Raw genomic sequence first — 20,005 nt, forward strand, 5'->3', positions numbered from 1 at the left:
GAAAAATTAAAAGATCTAGTATTAATTAGGATGTAAGATAGAGATAAACCTGTGTACAGTATAACTGGATAAAACTTTTCTGAAGGAAAGTTTGGAAATGAGTATTAAAACTCAATATGTCTATATTCTTTGACTTAGCAAATATACACTTAAGAATTTATCCTTAGGAAAGGAACCATTTGACCCATTATCCCTCTCCTCTGTATATGCCCCCAAAGACTTCATTCAAAGCAGCATACTATAGTGACACAGCCACATCAATGTTTAGAGCAGCTCAATTCATAATAGCTATGGAACAAACCTAGGTACCCTTCAACAGATGAATGATTAAAGAAAATGTGAGATATATATATATATATCACACAATGGAATATCACTCAGTTATCTCTAGAAGAATGAAATTATGGCATTTAATGGTAAATGGATGGAGACTATCATACTAAGTGAAATAAGCCAATTCCAAAAAACCAAAGGCCAAATGTTCTCTCTGATAAACAGATGCTAACACACAATAAGGGTGGGAAAGGGAAGAACAAAAGTTCATTAGATCAGACAGAGGGGAAGAATAAAGGAAAGGGAGGATGGGAATAGGAAAGATAGTAGAATGAATCAGACATAACTTTCCTATGTTCCTATGAACACAAGAGTGTTCCACATTATGTTCAACCAAAAGAATGGGATCCTAATTAGAATAAAATGTACTCCAATGTATGTATGTCAAAATACATTATACTATCATGTATATCTAAAAATAACAAATTAAAAAATCTTTAGGGAGGGACTAAAGTAACCCTAACCTAATCAGATAATTAGTCTAAACTTAAAAAATGAAATAATGTCTTAAGCATACCACAAGGTCTTTTACCTCATTAACTGAAAATACATTAAAGATAATCTTGTTGCAGGCCTAAAAGTAGAGTCAACAGACAATTTCAGAATGGCTTAAAATCAATACAACTAACTTACCTCTTTACCATTTAGGTTCAGAACACTCAATGCAGAGCTTCCCTCCAAAAATGTAACCCACATTTTATCTTCTACAAATCTTTAATAAAGATAAAAGCAATAAAAAACCAATTAATTCTTTAGATATAACTAACTCTAAATGACTAAAGTCCACTGATTACTGATAAACAGGCTGACAGAGGTCAGGAGTATAAGGAGGGAGGAGAGTAGGACTGATGATGACCTGGAGAGGGCACTCTTCCCCCTCACATTTCAATCCCTGTTCTTTCAAACACTATACTAATAAAACAGGCAGAAGAAATGGGCCTTGTTCAAAGTGATCTTAAATATAAAGAGAGTAAACTACAGAGCAAAGATACAAGTCTCCTAACCCTGTAGTCCAGGAGTATGTATTTTTATTGTGTCAGTGTCTTCCTTAAATGACATTTGATCAAGAAAGATGATAGGGAGTTACCACTGGAGACAGACAGACAGACGCAGATACACACAACACACACACACACACACACACACACACACACACACACACACACGTTATAAGAAGTCTTAGGTTATAGTCTGTCTTCAGTTCTTGACAATACAACTCTTGGCCCTTCAATGGTCTTTGGTATGATCTTAAGTTTATACTTTTGAAATGAAATGAAACCTCCAAAGGGGAAATTAAAAAAAAGGACATTAGAACAAGTTTCAAGGACGGTCACTGTTATATAATAAAATTATTGTGCTAAAAAGAACAAAACAGTAAAATAAAACTCTCAATCTTGTTTACAGAAACAATCTTATGAGTCGAACCATTTGCAACTATATAGAGAAAATATCTACGATACACACACAGACACCTACGTGCATGCACACTTTCATACTAGGAATCAAAGGTATACATTACGGATATTAAGCAAAAGTGCACACAGTACTTTACCCCATTGAAATCAAGGGCCTGGAACAGATTTTTATAATCACTAAAACATGACCAAGGTAACTGATTCAATTTCTTTGGCATAAAGTTATTAAGCTACAGGATGCAGGATGCTGTAATGTCAAGATGCTGTCATTCTCATACAGAGATGTTATTCTTAGAGAATATGAAGGTATCTTTTTCACATTGTTGGCAACAGATGATATTCCTCTTCAAAGGTCACAACCACCTGTTAGGGCTGCACTGAGGCCGCACCAGTTCCCCAACACTGAACATTATTTGTTCTTTGATCGTGGTACCAAAGCTTTTATGATTCTAGGTCATAAAAGAATTTCTTGGTCCTTATCCTCAATTAACACAGTGACCCTTACACATTTTTAACTTTAACAAGAGATTTCGGTTTTTAGACATTCATGGATTTAAGTAGGTCCTCTAGCAACTGTATTTTCTTCCTACTTTCACCACTAACCTAAAAGCAATAGTCTTTTCCTTCGATTAATATATATATTTAAATGTATCCAAATTTGTCCTGTCTACATTTCCAGGAACCTCTTATTTAAATTTAAAGGCGTTTACAGACTCAGTTATTTTTTAATGGCTTCTTATTCTAGACCAAAAGGGAATAATTTAGTTTTAATGCTTACAGTTTTGTTTACTTTTGTTTCTTTGCTTACTTTCATTGCTTGCTTTTTCTTTATCAACTGGGCTACCATAAGGTATAACAATGAATATTCAAAGTGTGGAGACACCTCACAGTTTTATATTAATGTCACCTTATTTTCTTACCAATACTTTTTCCAATCATGATAATAAGCATTTTGAGGAATGCTGTTGGCTCCAATTTTGAGCTAAGAAAATCCCAGTGGGTTACAAAGACAGATAGGTCCCTTTCCTTTATCAACCTTTCATTCCTTACACAATCTGGACTCATTTGAGTGCAGTATTTCACATTTACTCATGAGGATGCTTATTGGCTACTCTGCTGCCTACTCACACAGTGCACAGATCCTTTTGGTGGTATGGCATTTCTGTAGTTGGCAGAGCTTACTGGCATCTGTGAACTTGGAAGATTTCATTATGTACTTCCTAGAGTCTTAAAATTTTGAAAGATTTTTGTTTTCTTTTCAAGGTTTAAAATATTGTTGTCAAAAAATCTGAGGGAAGTCTAAATACAATTTCCTCATTTACTTCTATGGTGTCTCAGGCATGATTTTCATTCTACAGAAAGCACACCATCTGTGAACTGTACTTTTAGAATATAGGGAAGTTTATTATGTAGCTCTTCCCAACAAGACTAAAAGCAGAAGTTGCATCAAGTGCTCCTCTGCTCTTCCATAGCACCTAGTAAAGAGATTTGCTCATTGAACATCTGTAAACATACCTAAGAAAGCAAACACCACAAAAAGGCATTTAATAGTACTTCTTTCTCTATGGCATTCAAATACACATGTCATTCAATCTCTCAAAACTGCTACACATATGGGAGAGAACATTTTTAAAACAAGAAAAGAAGCATCTGCTTCTGCAAAGGGCAGATGTTAAACCAATGAGGGAAACCAAGACTGAATCGAATGACTCCTAACTGTTCACCATTTCTCTCGGTTGGAATTAAACAGACTTAAATTAATCTAAACATCACATTTCTTAATCTGAAGGAGGGATAATCTCTCCACTTAACTTTTATCACTCCTTAAAAAAATAGTCACAGCTTTGTTTTGTTATAGAGCTTGGTTATACATTCCATTGTGTAGGAATCTCAAGAAGTCATCTCTGAATTTGCACATATTTCTCTCTTCAATTGTTCATATAAAATTTTCATTATTCAATTTAAGCTTTCTAAGTAGAGAATTCAGTTTCAAAACCTATGCACTCTTTGAATAACATCTATAGTATGATTTTTCTTTAGTTTGGAAATAAAAATATTCATACATTATTAAAACACCAATTAGGTGATTTATAATACAGGAAACTATTGTTTATGAATCATGAGCTGCTTTTGGATAACAAATATTTTACTTACCTTATGAGTATAACTTCACCAAAATTTGCAAACTGCTGCAGGAGCTCATCAATTAATGCATCATCGAAAAAATTATTTTCTTGCAAAGAACTTTTGATTGAAACCAATACTGTACCATCTGGTGGACCCTGAACTGCAATTACTTCTTTATAAATGTTTTGCCTCTCTTCGGCTTCAACTTCAAATATATCTATATCAATCAGGGCAACAACAGGCCTGAAAACATAAAGGACGATAGATGTGTTAGAAATATTTTTAAAAGGATGTATTTCAAACCAACTTCAAGCACCATTAGAAATACTGAGACAGTTGAAACCTATGGTCAGAAGTCTTCAGCTCAGCTCTTCCATAATGCAGCAAAGTGCCAGGAGTCCACGTGTACAGTATTTTGCTTTCATCTTGAAAACTAGCATTTAGAAGATCTAAATCTTCAGCTGCAGTCAGAACAAAACACAAGACCATATGATCAGGACAGATCATGTGCAGCAAAGAGGCATATCTTTCCTTTCCTTAGCTTTAGTTGTCTAAGGCTGGAATGCCAGACACCCTTGTTAATGGACAGGAAGTCTAGACACCTTTAAATTACAAAGGTTTTTTTAGTAGTTTTATCATTCTATTGTTTATTTAGTAAAAATTATAATGTGGCCTTACTTCTAAGATTACTTAGAGGCCTGTGACCAAATAGTGTTTTATAATAATTCAATAGACAAGTGGCAGTTCAAAGTACACACAGACCACTTTATTTATTCAACCTAAAAACTTGAATGAATATTCAATTGAAAAATTTTTAAAGTTTCCTGCCTTCTCTTTTTATGAAATTATGCCACTAAAAACAGATTATTTTTTAAAATGTCATATCTAAGTTTTATTTATTTTATTCTAGGTAACTTTTGTTGAAAAGAATTAGCTTTCTTCTTCTTCATTGGTTTTATATCATTTTAATTCACCTAAATAAAGAAGTCCATTTTCCAACCTGATCTATCAAACGGCCACTTCCTCCTCCTCCAGAGGACACGGTCTGTCCATGCAGGGGTGCGGCACTTCTCACTGGTGTCATAGTCATCAGAAAATAAGTCATATTTATAGGTAGGAGCAAAGGTTACTTTTCCCTCCAAAAATCCTCTAAAAATCTAAAATAAACATACACAAAGCAAGTTATTGTAAAATGCACAAAAGTTCTGTTTTTGTTCAGGCAATCATTCATTAAATATCTATTATGTACTAAATACCCTGGAATGAAATTTGTATCATCTAATGAACACTTTAACTAACTAAATGGAATAAAGTTTAAAAAAACCCACAAAAACAAAAAATAAATGTGGCCTTTTCCTTAGCACTTGTTTAACCTTTCATTAAACATATTTAAAAAAAAACATGAATAAGGGAATTCTCTATGTCCTTAAGCTATAGGAGACATTGAAAACAGTTTGGAATTTTGGAAATCATCTAGTCTTACAACTTATTCCCAAATACAGAGCTGATGTCTAAAACTGTTAAATGGTACCTAGAGTATAAGAATTCACATCTTATGATCCCCAGGCATTGTATCAGGTGGGCTCCAACTATTTTTTTAAAATAAATTCTTCCAAAATTTTGTGGTCATAAGAAGTTTCAAAAAGGCAGATGAGAGCTGGGTGCAGTGGTGCACGTCTATAATCCCAGCAGCTTGGAAGGCTGAAGCAGGATCTCAAGTTCAAAGCCAGCCTCAGCAAAAGTGAGGCACTAAGCAACTCGGTCAGACCTTGTCTCCAAATAAAATACAAATAGGGCTGAGGATGTGGCTCAGTGGTCAAGTGCCCCCGAATTCAATCCCTGGTATCCAACCCCTCCAAAAAAAAGGGCAGATGATAAAACAGAAGAAAACAACAAAATAAATTACCCTATGGGGCTGGGTTTATAGCTCAGCAGTAGAGCGCTTGACTCGCACATGTGAGGCACTGGGTTCGATCCTCAGCACCACATAAAAATAAACAAAATAAATAAAGATATTGTGTCCATCTTAAAAAAATCTTTTAAAAAGATTATCCTATGCTCTTAAATACCAAAACCAATAACCCTGGAAACTAAAATTCAAAACTATTACCACCACTTGTGCCCACCAAAAGAATACTTTCTACTTGAAAGTGAGTCTTACAGACACACATTTTTCTTTCTGGGAATTATAATGAGCTCTGTATGCCACACATGAGCATGTTCTCTCTCTCTTGATTCTCAAGAGAGGTAATTCTATATCTGCTTATCTACACATAAGTATAAATATCATCCAAGAAATTAAAAAAACTGATTAAGGAAAGCATGTTTTATAACCCCAAATCCCTTCTCAATGCAAATAACTTCTCAAGAATGTAGGTACCTGTCCAGCATTTTTCTGATTGATAAGTTGATCTCCTGCTATAAGAGAATCCCAATTTTGCTGTCTTATGAGCTCTTTGACTTCTTCATTAGGGAGATCAATTCGATAGTTGAAATCACCACACCAAAATACATAGTCATGGGAAAAGAGCATCCTTCCCTGAAAGCATGAGATGGAATTTTATGTTCAAAACAACTTGTATAAATGTTTTACATTATTTTGTTGCCTCAGATATGCCTCTCCTCCCACAATTCTGTTTCTTTAACCCAACAGTAACAACACCTGAAATTATCTCTAAAGGTGAATACTGTTGATGTTTCTAAGAACTAACTTAAATTTTCAAAAACCGTAATATAGAATTTGAGGTAATTAAAAACACATTTCAAAGCTTTATTTTCAAGGACAAGCAACAGAAGCTTACCATAGGAAAACTTAATTTTCGTGCTATTTCTACAAAATCTTCATTTCTCTCTTTGACTTGTGACTGCCCTGCAGCAAAGTGGCTACAGACGAAGCAAAGGCTTGTTGTATGGAAGAGCATTCGGATTGCAACTGCTCCTTTATTTCCAGTTGCACCTCCCATCCCAGTCTTCACAGTATCAACTGCAACATCCCTTTGAAACAAGAACTACACATAAGTGTTTCCCTGAAGCAATATTCTAGCCCTTTTTATAGATATTTAGTGGCAGAAAGTAGCCTTAGAAGAGTGCTGTTTACTGACCTGATAAAAGGAGCATGCTGTGGTCTGATAAAAACAAACAGGCAGACGCCTACCAACTGTTCAGAAGCCAGCAGCACATACTTATTGTCTCTGGAGATTGTCTTCTGAAGTTCTACAGCCCATAGCTTCTGATTTGTTGTGCTAACAGAAAATATTAAAAAGGGAATCTTTAAAAAGATACCATACTTTACCTGAATTTCTCAAAACTCTAAAAATCTTTCTCCAGGCTATTTTTGTTTGTTTCATTTAAGAAGAAATTTGGCCAAAATAATAGCACACTTCAAAATCTTATCTATAACTCCTTTACAAAGAAAATATGAACTGACTTAATAAATAACACAAGTAATTACAAGCTTGTACACTATTTTTTTCTTAGGTATTCATTAGGGTCAAGGAGAAGTATGTGCCTCCAGACATTTCAGACATTTTTCTTATTTTATGGAATTACAATTGATTTAGTTTTTAAAATTACTTATGAAAACTCTTCAATGTACAAGAGATAATTATAAAATAAACCACCATATTCCATTATTCAGCTTTAATATAACAAACATTTGTCAACCCCCCCACTCATGGTGGTTGTTGGTTTTTTTTTTTTTTGCTTTCTTAAATAAACCTGGAACATTCTAGACCAAATTTGATACACACCATTTCATTCATAAATATTTCATTATTCATCTCTAATGCAATGGGACATTTTTATTTTTATATAACCACAATGCTACTATCACACTTAAATTTTAACAATTCCTTAATATCATCTAATACTTGGTTCATATTTAATATGAATTTAATAACTTAATACCTAAAAATATCTTATTGTGGTTGGTTTGTGTAATGGTTTAGACATGAGGCATCTTCCCCACTCCCCCAAAGCTCCTGTGTTAATGCAGGAATGTTTTTTTTTTTTTTAATTGGTTGTTCAAAACATTACAAAGCTCTTGACATATCATATTTCATACATTAGATTCAAGCGGGTTATGAACTCCCATTTTTACCCCAAATACAGATTGCAGAATCACATCGGTTACACATCCACATTTTTACATAATACCCTATTAGTAACTGTTGTATTCTGCTACCTTTCCTGTCCTCTACTATCCCCCCTCCCCTCCCCTCCCCTCTTCTCTCTCTACCCCATCTACTGTAATTCATTTCTCTCCCTTGTTTTTTTTTCCCCTTTCCCCTCACAACCTGTTATATGTAATTTTGTATAACAATGAGGGTCTTCTTCCATTTCCATGCAATTTCCCTTCTCTCTCCCTTTCCCTCCCACCTCATGTCTCTGTTTAATGTTAATCTTTTCCTCATGCTCTTCCTCCTTGCGCTGTTCTTAGTTGAGAATTATATCAAAGAAGACATTTGGCATTTGTTTTTTAGGGCTTGGCTAGCTTCACTTAGCATAATCAATGCAGGAATGTTTAGAGGTCAAATTATCAGGTTGTGAGAGCTGTTAGGCAGGTGGGTGCAGCCAGAAGAGGTGAGTCACTGATGCGTTCATCTTTTCTGTGTCCCCTTCCCCCCTTTCCTCTTTTAGGCTTCCTTGCTGCCATGAATGGAGCAGCTGTCCCTACCATCCCCTTCTACCATGATGTTCTAATTCACCTTGGACTTAGAGCAATAGACTCAACTGACCAAGGACTAAGCCTCTGGAACTGGGAGCCAAAATAAACTTTTCCTCTTCTAAGTTGTTATGGTTGCGTATTTTGGTTAAAGCAATGAAATGCTGATTAACCCAGTTTATTTCTTTAAAACAGAGGGAAAACATGGCCTACACAACACATTTGCTTGCCAAGTCTCTTGAATCTCTCTTAATCTTTTACATCTCTAATATTACCATCCTGTTTTTCTGAATTTTTTCTCAATATGTATATATTGTTTATTTGTTCAATATAAGATCATATATGACTTGTTTTTTAAAATTGATTTTATTTTTAAATACATGACAAGAGAATGCATTACAATTCTTATTACATACATAGAGCACTATCTTTCATATCTCTGTTTGTATATAAAGTATGTCCACATCAATTCATGTCTTCATACATGTACTTTGGATAATGATGTCCATCACATTCCACCATCATTGCTAATCCCCTGCCCCCCTCCACCATCCTGTTTTTAATATCATTTTTCTTCTTTTTTTTTGGAAAGAAACTGGGTCATGTGCCCATAAAATATTCAACAAATTGGACTTGGCTGATGTTTTAATTTTATCTTAACATATCTCCTCTATCCCTTATATTTCCTGTAAAATGATTAATGTAAAAACTAGATTAAAAACCATGATCAAATTTATTTATACATTAATTTTGGTAAAACTAAACTACTGGTTTGTGCTGTGTACCTCCCACCATATCAAAGCAAAAGGCACATCATCTCCAGTAATGTTAAACTGATTTAGATCAGTAATGGATTTCAGTTTCCCCACTAACCCTTTTTTTAGAATTTAGCATTTACTGATGATGATTGCTCAGATTAATTATTTCATGAGGAGTTGAAAAATGTTAACATCATAATTTCTACATTTCATAGTCAATCATAATAGACTGGATTATAAAAAGCAGAGATTATATGCAATATTATTCATCTAGGAAATACCAGATAAAAGTTCAATCTTTTTCTTATCTATTGAAGTTTGATAGCATTAAGTTTGAAACTAAGAGCTGCCAATCAAGAGCAAAACAGTTTTCTCTCCTTGTTCCAGGTCACACAAATATTAAGTATAAATATGACCTCTACCCATCAATCTAATACTATGCAATATGACCTCCAAACATTTTCTCACCACCTACCATAGTCCCAATTACTATAATGTGGATTCTTTCTGGAAAGAAAACAGTATCCTCCTCATTTTCTTTATGCCACTCCTCAGGTCATTGAACCCTACCCTGATCATTCCATTTTCCACCTCCACAAACCTGATTCCCTTTACCACTATATCTATTTTTCATAACACTTTTCTAACATGCTCTATAATCTATTATAGTTATTGTCTGTCTCTTCCCACTAGAATACAAAGTCCAAGAAGGCAGGTGTTTCTGGGCTGGGGTTGTGGCTCAGCGGTAGGGCACTCGCCTCGTACATGCGGGACCCTGGGTTTGATCCTCAGCACCACATAAAATAAGTGAAATAAAGGTATTGTGTTCAACTACAACTAAAAAATAAATATTAAAAAAAATAAGGCAGGTGTTTCTGTCTGTACTATTCACTGAGGTATATATCTGTACTACCTAAAATTATGTGATCAAATGATACTGGTTAAATAAATGAATAAACAATCACTGCTTTTTATTAAAGAGAAATTGATTTAACTCTTTTTAGACAATCAATTGATCAATTTGTTTGGTACCAATAATCTTAAAAGTATGCTCTATTTCAAAATCAAATATATATTTTCAAAAAAGCTACTTGAGCAGCACAATGTCTTTCTACTTCCCTAACTGAATTATAATTCACTTTGGCCAACAAAATAATTGTAATTTCTAAAATTGATGACAAAACCATAATATTTTAGCGACAATATTCTTCTGAAAATCTTTTAAAATGTTATAAAAATGGGCAATTTTTCACACATAAAAGCAATTATATTTTGTTAAAACACTTAAGCTTTAAGTTTTACTCAATTTGTACTTGTAAATTGGCTTCAGTTCTCTGAAGTGTGGTCTGGAGACATCTGTGAGGATTCCCCAAATCAATGGAGTCAAAACTGTTTTTTTTTTTTTTTTTTAAAGAGAGAGTGAGAGAGGGGGAGAGAGAGAGAGAGAGAATTTTTTAATATTTATTTTTTTAGTTTTCAGCGGACACAACATCTTTGTTTGTATGTGGTGCTGAGGATTGAACCTGGGCTGCACGCGTGCCAGGCGAGCGCGCTACCGCGTGAGCCACATCCCCAGCCCCCTCAAAACTGTTTTTATAACACTACCGAGACATTGCTTTTTTCACTGTGTTGGCCGACATTTGCACTGATGATGTCAAAGCAACAATGTTAAAAGTGATGACTTCACTTGAAACCAGGCACCAAACTGTACTGGTAGTCAATATATCCTCATTTTGATGTAATTTCAGGAAAATAAAAAAGCCATTTTTCCTTAAGACTGTCCTTAATGATGCAGTAAGCATAGTTTTATCAAGCTTAACCCTTGAGTCAAATCTTTTCAATATTCTATGTGATAATGTGATAAATGGGAAATATACACAAAGTGATTCTACATACTCAAGTATGATTATCTCAAGGAAAAGTATCAATACTTTGAGCTGTGAGCTAATTGCCATTTCTTACCACCACCACCACCACCACCACCACCACCACCACACACACACACACACACACACACACACACACACACACACACGTGCACACAGACCTGGGAGATTGAACCCAGGGGTACTTTACCACTGAACTACATCCCTAGCCCCCACTTTTTAACTGTTCTTTTTAATCATACATGCCAGTAGATTCTGTTTTGATATATTTATACAAACATGGAATATATTCTAATTTGGATCCCAGTCTTGCGGATGTACATAATGTTGAGATTCACTGTAGGAAAGTTGTTCATTCTACTATCTTGGTTGGAGTGAGATGAAATCTCAATATAGTTTTAATTTGCGTTGCTCTAATTGCTAGAGATGTTAAATATTTTTTCATACATTTGTTGACTGTATTTATTCTTTTGGGAAGCATCTGTTTTGTTCCTTTGCCCATTTATTAATTGGGTTATTTGTTTGGGTTTTTTTTTTGTGTGTGTGTGTGTGTGTTAAGCTTTTGGAGGTTCTTTGCATATCCTGGAAATTAACAACCTATCTGATGTGCTGGTGGCAAAGATTTCCTCCCATTCTGTAGGCTCCCTCTTCATGTTCTTGATTGTTTCCTTTGCTGTGAAGAAGCTTTTTAGTTGATACTATCCCATTTATTGATTCTTTATTTTAGTTCTTGTATTTTAGATGTCTTATTTAAAAAAAGCTGGTTCCTAAGCTGACATGTTGGAGTACTGGATCTACATTTTCTTCTAAGAGTTGCAGGGTTTCTGGTATAATTCCTAGGTCTTTGATCCACTGTGAGTTGACTTTTGTGAAGAGAGATAGGCATTAAATTTCATTCCACTACATGTGGATTTCCAGTTTTCCCAGCACCATTTGTTGAAGAGGTTTATCTTTTCTCCAGTGTATGTTTTTGGAGGCTTTGTCTAATGTGAGATGACTATATTTATGTGGGTTTGTCTCTGTCTCCTCTATTCTATTCCCTTATTCTTCATGCCTGTTTTGGTTCCCAAACTACTATATTGTTACAATAGCTATTTTTGTTACTATAGCTCTGTAGTATAATATAAGGTCATCCCCAGCCCTTTTTAGTTTTTATTTTGAGACAGGGTCTCACTAAATTGCTCAGGATGACTTTGAACTTACGATCCTCCTACCTCAGTCTCCAGAGACACTGAGATAACAGGCATAAAACTGTCACATTTTTCATGGAATACAATTGTTCTTGAAAGAACTAATGGCAGGGCTGGGGTTGTGGCTCAGTGGTAGAGTACTCGCTTAGCACATGTGAGGCACTGGGTTCGATCCTTAGCACCACATAAAAAGGAAATAAAGATATTGTGTCCACCTACAACTAAAAAATAAATATTCTTTTAAAAATAAAGAAAGAACTAATGACAGACTATGGCTATTCAGATTTGATTAATTATCAGACATATATTTTTTTCAGCCAACCCTGTCTCTTCAAGAAAAACAACCAAGAACATTTGTTTATAATGATAAAAGTTGAGTTTTTAAGTAAAAAATAGAATTCTGGAAAACTAGTGTCTGCTATCATATCTTTACAGTTTCCAATATTTAAAAAAAGTTTTCATATATCAGTGATGATATTAACTAATATAGTGCTTTGATATGTATGATAAGATGTGTCAAACTTTAGTAACTCTACATGACTAAGTTAACTTTTCCAAATGACCAATATATGATTTACAAAATTATGCAAGGATTGGGCTGGGATGTGGCTAAGCAGTAGAGTGCTCGCCTAGCACTGCAAAGCCCTGGGTTCGATCCTCAGCACAACATAAAAATAAACAAAATAAAGGTATTGTGTCTAACAAGAACTAAAAAAAAAAATATTTTAAAAAATATGAAAGGATAAAGTATCAATGAAGAACTTCAGTATAAATAGAGGAATTAAAGTCATTGATATGGTTTCATATTCTATTCTGCAACTAACTTTTAAGACACTACCATTTGTTGAGTTTGGATGTAATATCAGAGAAGAAATTATCTGGAAAGTCCATTAAAAATTTTCCCTTTTCAACTACACATTTATGTGATTTTTCTTCCATATAGTTCAACTAAAACAACACACTGCAATAGAGTGATACAGAAGTAGATATAAGTTTCTAGTTGTTTTAAGTCAGACATTAAAGAAATGTGCAGAACTATAAAACCATGCCAAACTTTTCAGTAAATTTTGGAATGTTATTCTGTGAATATTTCAATGAAATTTATATGGGTGCATTAAAACAGGTTGAAAATATAATCTAGAGTTTATATACCCTTTATATATCTTTTCATCTATGAAATACATCTATATTTTTTCAAACTCTCTAAATATTCACCTGTTAATTTTCTCAAAAGATTACCTGTTAAAACAATAATCATTCAATATTATTTCAAGGTTACCATAAGTGGTATATTTGCTTTTATAGGTGTTCTACATCTGGGATAATGAGATTAAAATGAGTTAAATAAGTGTTTTTAAATTTTCAAGTTTAACTTCTAATATAATAAATATACCAACATTAATAAAATCTCTTTGAGATTGTTTTAGCCAGCTTTTTCACTGTTGTAACTGAAAGACCCGATCAGAACAACTGTAGAGGAGGAAAGATTTATTTAGTGGCTCGTGGTTTCAGAGGTATCAATCCATAGACAGCAGGCTCCATTCCTCAGGGCTTGAGGTGAGGCAGGACATCATGGTGGAAGAGTGTGGCAGAGGGAAACAGCTCATTTGATGATCAGAAAGCAGAGAAAGATATCTTCACTTGCCAGAATCAAATATATACCCCAAAGCTATGCCCCTAATGTACCACCTCCTCCAGCCATACCCCACCTACCTTCAGCCATCACTCAAGTTAATCTCATCAGGGATTAATTCATTGATTGTATTAAGACTCTCACAGCCCAATCCGTTCTCCTCTGAACCTTCTTGCATTGTCTCAAATGTGAGATTTTGGGGGACACCCCACATAAAGATTCTCAATATTTTTAAGAGTGTAGAGAGATTCTTAGACCAAAAAGTTTAAGAACTGATATTACATAGCTTAAAGATCACTTTTCCATATATTATCTCAATTTATCCTGGCAACAATAACTAAATTACCTGTTATGGCTTGGATCTGAAATGTCCCCCATAGTCTCACGTTTTTAAAGACTTGGTCCCCAATGGAGCAAGGTTCAGAAATGGGGACTTGGGCAAGTGATTGGATCATAAGGACTCTGATTTCATCAATGGATCAATCCATTAACAGTTAGATAGATTACTGAGAGGTGCTAGAAAAGTGTAAACAGGTCGGGCACAGATGGAGGAAGTAGGTCATTGGGGACATGCCTTTGGAGACCCTGTCTCTCTCATGAGTTGAGCAGCCTTTTCCCTGGTAGGCCATGATGTTCTGCTTTACTTGAAGCTCAGAACAATTAAGATGACTAACCATGGACTGAAACCTCTGAAACCATGAGTAAAATAATCCTTTTTCTCTCCAAGTTGTTTGTGAAGCATTTTGGTCACAGCAATGATGAAAAGCTAACATGTTACCTGTGTTCCAAGTCCCTCAATAAGAAAAATTTCCAGTGTTACTTGACCAGCTTACCTTGCATTCACAATGTTTCCAGCATTCAACTCTACCATTTCTTCAAAACCAATTGCAAATATATCAGTTGGTTTACTTCTTTTATCTACAATTAAGCATCCAAGAAATACTTTTAAGTATAGCCTTAATCAAATTACAATCTCATCCAATAAAACGTAACACCAGATCTCATAAAAATCTACTTTTTGTGTTTTGAGTTAACTAATTCATACAAAAGGTAACATTACTTTAAATTTACTTTCTACTATGTCTTAAACTTGATTCTTTAAGAAATACAATTGATCGACAAATACATAAAAAATGTTCAATATGTCTAGTAATTAGAGAAATGCAAATCAAAACTACTCTAAGATTTCATCTCACTCCAGTCAGAATGGCAGTTATCAAGAATACAAGCCACAATAAGTGTTGAAAGGATGTGCGGAAAAGGCACACTCATGAGTTGCTGGTGGGACTGCAATTTGGTGCAACCACTCTGGAAAGCAGTTTGGAGATTCCTCAGAAAACTTGGAATGGAACCACCATTTGACCCAGCTATCCCACTCCTTGGTCTATACCCTAAAGACTTAAAAACAGCATAGTACAATAATGCAGCCACTTCAATGTTTATAGCAGAACAATTCACAATTGCTAAACTGTGGAAGCAACCTAGATGCCCTTCAACAGATGAATAAATAAACAAACTGTGGTATATGTACACAATGGAATATTACTCAGCATTAAAAGAGAATAAAATTATGGCATTTGCAGGTAAATGGATGGAGGTGGAAAATAACACGCTAAGCAAAGTAAGCCAATCCCAAAAAACCAAAGACCAAATATTCTGAGAAGTGTATGCTGACACATAATGGGGGGTGGGGAGAATGGAGGAACTTTGGTCGGGCAAAGGGGAGGGAGGGATGGGAAGGAAGGAGGTAAGGGGGCAGGAATTATGGTGGAATGAGATGGACATCATATCCTAGTTACATGTATGTCTACACGTGTGGTGTGACTCTACATCATGTACAACCAGAGAAATGAAAAGTTGTGTTCCATTTGTGTACACTGAATGCATTCTAAATACATTCTGCTATCATGTATAACTAATTAGAACAAATAAAAAAATTTTTAAAAGATTATTACTCTTGGAAACCCTTAAGTAACATTTTGAAAGAATCTTACATTTGAGTCATGGACAATAGAGAAACTATTATCACTTCTTAAAGCCTAAAGTGAATCAAAATTGGAGAGGTGAAAGATTTATTAAGAAAAGACATAACGAATAAAGTGGCTGAGAAACTCTCAAATTTTGGAGATAACAGCTGGGAGGCATTTTTCATATTCAAATTTGAACCTTTTTGCTATTTCCTACATGAATGTAATCCAGGAAAAGGAGAGGAGAACCAGGGGTTAAGATATATCACTCTGTCTCAGCTATTATCCTTTTTTTTATCTGAAAGAACTAAAAAAGAAGGGAAGCTACTTCAGATAAGCAGTCCTGGGGTACTTTGGGGAACTCCATATTAAAAATAAAGACAAATAGCTAAAATGAGCCTAAAATATTATGAACTAATATTGAAAAATAAAAAAGTTTTGACTATTATTACATGCCAAGCTCAAACCTGCACCATATCTCATGTAGCTACCACACAAAAAACTTATATAAGACAGAAAATTATCTTTGTTACAGACAGGAAAATGAGGCTTTGGAGAACCTACGAAACTTGCCCAAGTTCACACATCCATTGAGACATGTCATACACACTGTGGAGCCCAGCTGCCTTAACTCACACCCTCTTTGTGCCATTACTGCTATATGACCATGAGCAAGTTATTTCCACTTTTCTATCTCAGTTTCCTCATCCATAAAGCTGGAATAATGTTAACATAATAGGTCTAAGACTAAATAAGCATCTGTAAATTATGTAGAATTACAGGGTTAGTTATTATTGTATTATTATTATCATTATTATTTCTTCTGTTTCTAGCTTGGATTAAATTAGGCAAAAAAGGGCATTTTTAGGAAAATCCCAGTGATTAAGACAGGATTAAAATAAATTTAAAAAGACTAAAAAAAAAAAAGAAAGAAAGAAAGAAAAAATACTACTTTTTGTACTCATAACCTTCATATATAACATTGTTCATTATACACTTTTTTTTTGAGAAAAAGGAAAAAAAGTTTTATTGCTTTGCTAGCAAAGGAGAAACACAGGGAACTCCTGTCCCAGAAGCTGTGATTCTGCCCATCAGCAGGAACAGAGGTTTTTAAAGAGGTGACCCTATATACTATTTTTCAAAGTAATTTGATTATTTTTAAAAATTAAGTTCTCTTAAATTCCTTTTTCTAATGAGACTCATAATGAAAGCATCCTTACAATAAGTTTTGTAAGCCTACTTATAACCCACCCTGATATTTCTTACCATAGGAATTAAACAAAGAACTAGAATTGAAAAATTAGGCATATTAGTCTTGAAGAATAATATTCAAATTATCAATTACAAAATAATCTTTGTTCATGTCAGTTTAAAAGATTAAAACAGACATCATTAACCAAAATATATGTATGAAGACACAAATTGGTATCAACATACTTTATATACAACCAGAGATATGAAAAATTATGCTGTATATGTGTATATATATGTGTAGTAAGAATTGTAATGCATTCTACTATCATTTAATTAAAAAACAGAAGAATAAAACAGGACTAGTTTTTCTTACATGTGTGTGACTACCTTCAATGATATCTATTTACATCAAACCCTATTTCAAAACTCAACTATCAAAGATAAAAAAGGTATAGAAATAAAAAAAGAGGTAGATTTGACCTATAATAATGTTGGCCCTCAAATTTATAAAGGAAGCCAAAGTTTCTTTTTAAAATTAACGCACATTATCAAGCACTACATTTGTTTCCTAAATCAACAAATCACCAGTCAGGTTTTAAAATTAAGACCACTTAATAAAAAGCCAACCTTGAAACTCCTGAATGCCAGCTAACTTGGGTGCATCAAGAAGCCAGTCAGTGAGTGTCTGATTCTTAAAAGCAATGCTGCGAAACTGCTTCCCACCATTCACATTCCAGGTTCCGACACATACTCTAATTTTCTTGGGTTTTGAATACTTGTAGAAGTTCTCACACATGCTCTTTAGTACTTTTGAAGATGCTAATCAAAAACAAAACACAACAGAATTTTAGCTGCATTATGCCATTTATAAAAATTTATTTTCATAACTGAGATTTGAAAAGTGTAATTATCATCACAAGCACAAATAAGACACATGCACAGGCATAAAAATGATCCAGCATTGAATGCAAAGCCCAGCTTGAGGCAATTAAGCAACACACTTTTTAAAAAGAAATCAATAAAAACAAATATAATAGCCAAAGTTAAAAAACTATTACAAAATCATTACAGCAACATACAACATGCATAATAAACAGTTCCATTACAATGAAACATATACTGTTTTACAAAGTACAAAATCTACAAGTTGAACATTTTTAGGAATACAGTAACTGGACTTTAAACAATTTTTATGAAGAGGCTGGTAAAAACTTATATTTTATTTCTCCTCAAACAAAAACATTTAAGAGCATTTATTTTTAAGATTTTTGCTACTGATAGGTAGCTTGATAAATAATGGCAAAAATATATATTATGGAAGATATGAGACAGCTGAAAATGAAATAGAAACAAAAGTCCTTAGCAATGGTCCACGAGGCCCTAAATAATTTATCTAATCCTTCTACCTTCTCCTTTTCACTCACTGCTCTGCCACTGGCCTCCTACTGTTTCAAAAAGATACCAGGTCTACTCCTACCACAGGGCCTTTGTCCTGGCCATTTCCACTGCCTGCAACGCTCTCACCGCACCTCCTTAAAGTCTTTTCAATGAGGTCATCCCTGTCCACCTTATTTAAAACTGCTATCTGCCCCTGACCTTCCATTATCCTCTATTGCTTTTTTCTCTAGCATCTACCATTTACAAACTATGTACAGGTTGAGCAACTCCAATCTGAAAATCTGAAATCCAGAAATTTTTGAGCACAAATGTGATGCTCAAAAAGTTTTGGATTTTTAAGCAGTTGAAATTTTGGAGTTTCCGATTAGGATACTCAAGCAGTAAATCTATGCAAATATTTCAAAACTCTGAAATATGAATCACTTCTGCCCCCAACCATTTTAGATAAGGGATATTCAACCTGTATTGGGATATTCAACCTGTATTTTATTTATTCATTGTGTAGCTATCTCCCTTCATGACAACAGAAAAAAGGTTGGTCTTGTTTATTGAAATATCCCTAGCAACAAAAAAGATGCCCGATACAAAATAAAATACAAAATTGCAAGATGAATGCTCAATACATTTTGAATCCTCAGCCTCTCTTCTTGCATATTTTTTGGTGTATCATCTATCTTGCCCTTCTAAGCCTACACCCTATTTTAATGAACTTCTTGGCACTTAAAAATAGAACTTTAACAGTACCTCAACCTAAAACCATAATATTTGCACTTAATTGGCAGTTAACTGGTAAGAGAAAAAGGAAATCAAAACTATTTCACCTTTTACCACATAATCTTACATTACTATGATATTATGAAGTATCAGTCTACTGATAAAATAAGAGTGGAAACAGTAAGGATTATCATGCTTTAGGATTATTATGAATATAGTTTTAGTGAAAAAACTGTTGGTTCAGATAATAAGCATATCCCCATTGTTCCAGCAGTAGATATGCATATTTCTCACCCTCTTGCCAGTGATTTGACTACCTGAAGAGGTATTTGGACAGTAATAAAATCAGATTATTTGTTTTGGCTTGTTGGTATGGTTAACTGAAAGCTGACTGTACCTATATAAAAATCATTCTCTATTACTATGGTTTATCTTTGGTCTTTATCATTAAAGTCACTGCCATTGTTACTACTGTGAAGAGAGCTTCTAAAATACATTCTACACTGAAATACATTCTATGATTGTATAACTTGAAATATTAAGCAAGAGAATAATGAATAGCATGAACAAAAAGAGGTTGTGGCATTGTATAAATTAATAAAGTCAAATTGGTTTTTAAATGGAATAAGGTAATATGTATACACATACATATATGTATATTTGTGTAAAATATACACACACATATACACTAATGTACTTAAAGAAATAATGAATCTGTGCTCAAACA

The 20,005-nt window shown here is 34.1% G+C and overlaps 1 protein-coding gene across 5 annotated transcripts in view; it reads right to left on the minus strand.

Moving 5' to 3' along the window:
• Positions 1–20,005, minus strand: part of Synj1 (synaptojanin 1) — an 85,501-nt gene that overhangs the window by 24,144 nt on the left and 41,352 nt on the right. For all 5 annotated transcript variants that reach the window (XM_077795384.1, XM_077795382.1, XM_077795381.1 and 2 more), the window contains exons 13-21: positions 17,794–17,985; positions 14,839–14,923; positions 6,977–7,117; positions 6,677–6,869; positions 6,256–6,414; positions 4,876–5,032; positions 4,219–4,336; positions 3,903–4,118; positions 967–1,045 (exon numbers count right to left, since the gene is read on the minus strand). In XM_077795384.1, coding sequence (XP_077651510.1) covers positions 967–1,045; positions 3,903–4,118; positions 4,219–4,336; positions 4,876–5,032; positions 6,256–6,414; positions 6,677–6,869; positions 6,977–7,117; positions 14,839–14,923; positions 17,794–17,985 — 1,340 coding nt within the window. The remainder of the gene's footprint in view (positions 1–966; positions 1,046–3,902; positions 4,119–4,218; positions 4,337–4,875; positions 5,033–6,255; positions 6,415–6,676; positions 6,870–6,976; positions 7,118–14,838; positions 14,924–17,793; positions 17,986–20,005) is intronic.

Source organism: Urocitellus parryii, chromosome 2 (genome assembly GCF_045843805.1).
Source record: "Urocitellus parryii isolate mUroPar1 chromosome 2, mUroPar1.hap1, whole genome shotgun sequence".
In the NCBI taxonomy this organism is placed as follows: Eukaryota; Metazoa; Chordata; class Mammalia; order Rodentia; family Sciuridae; genus Urocitellus; species Urocitellus parryii.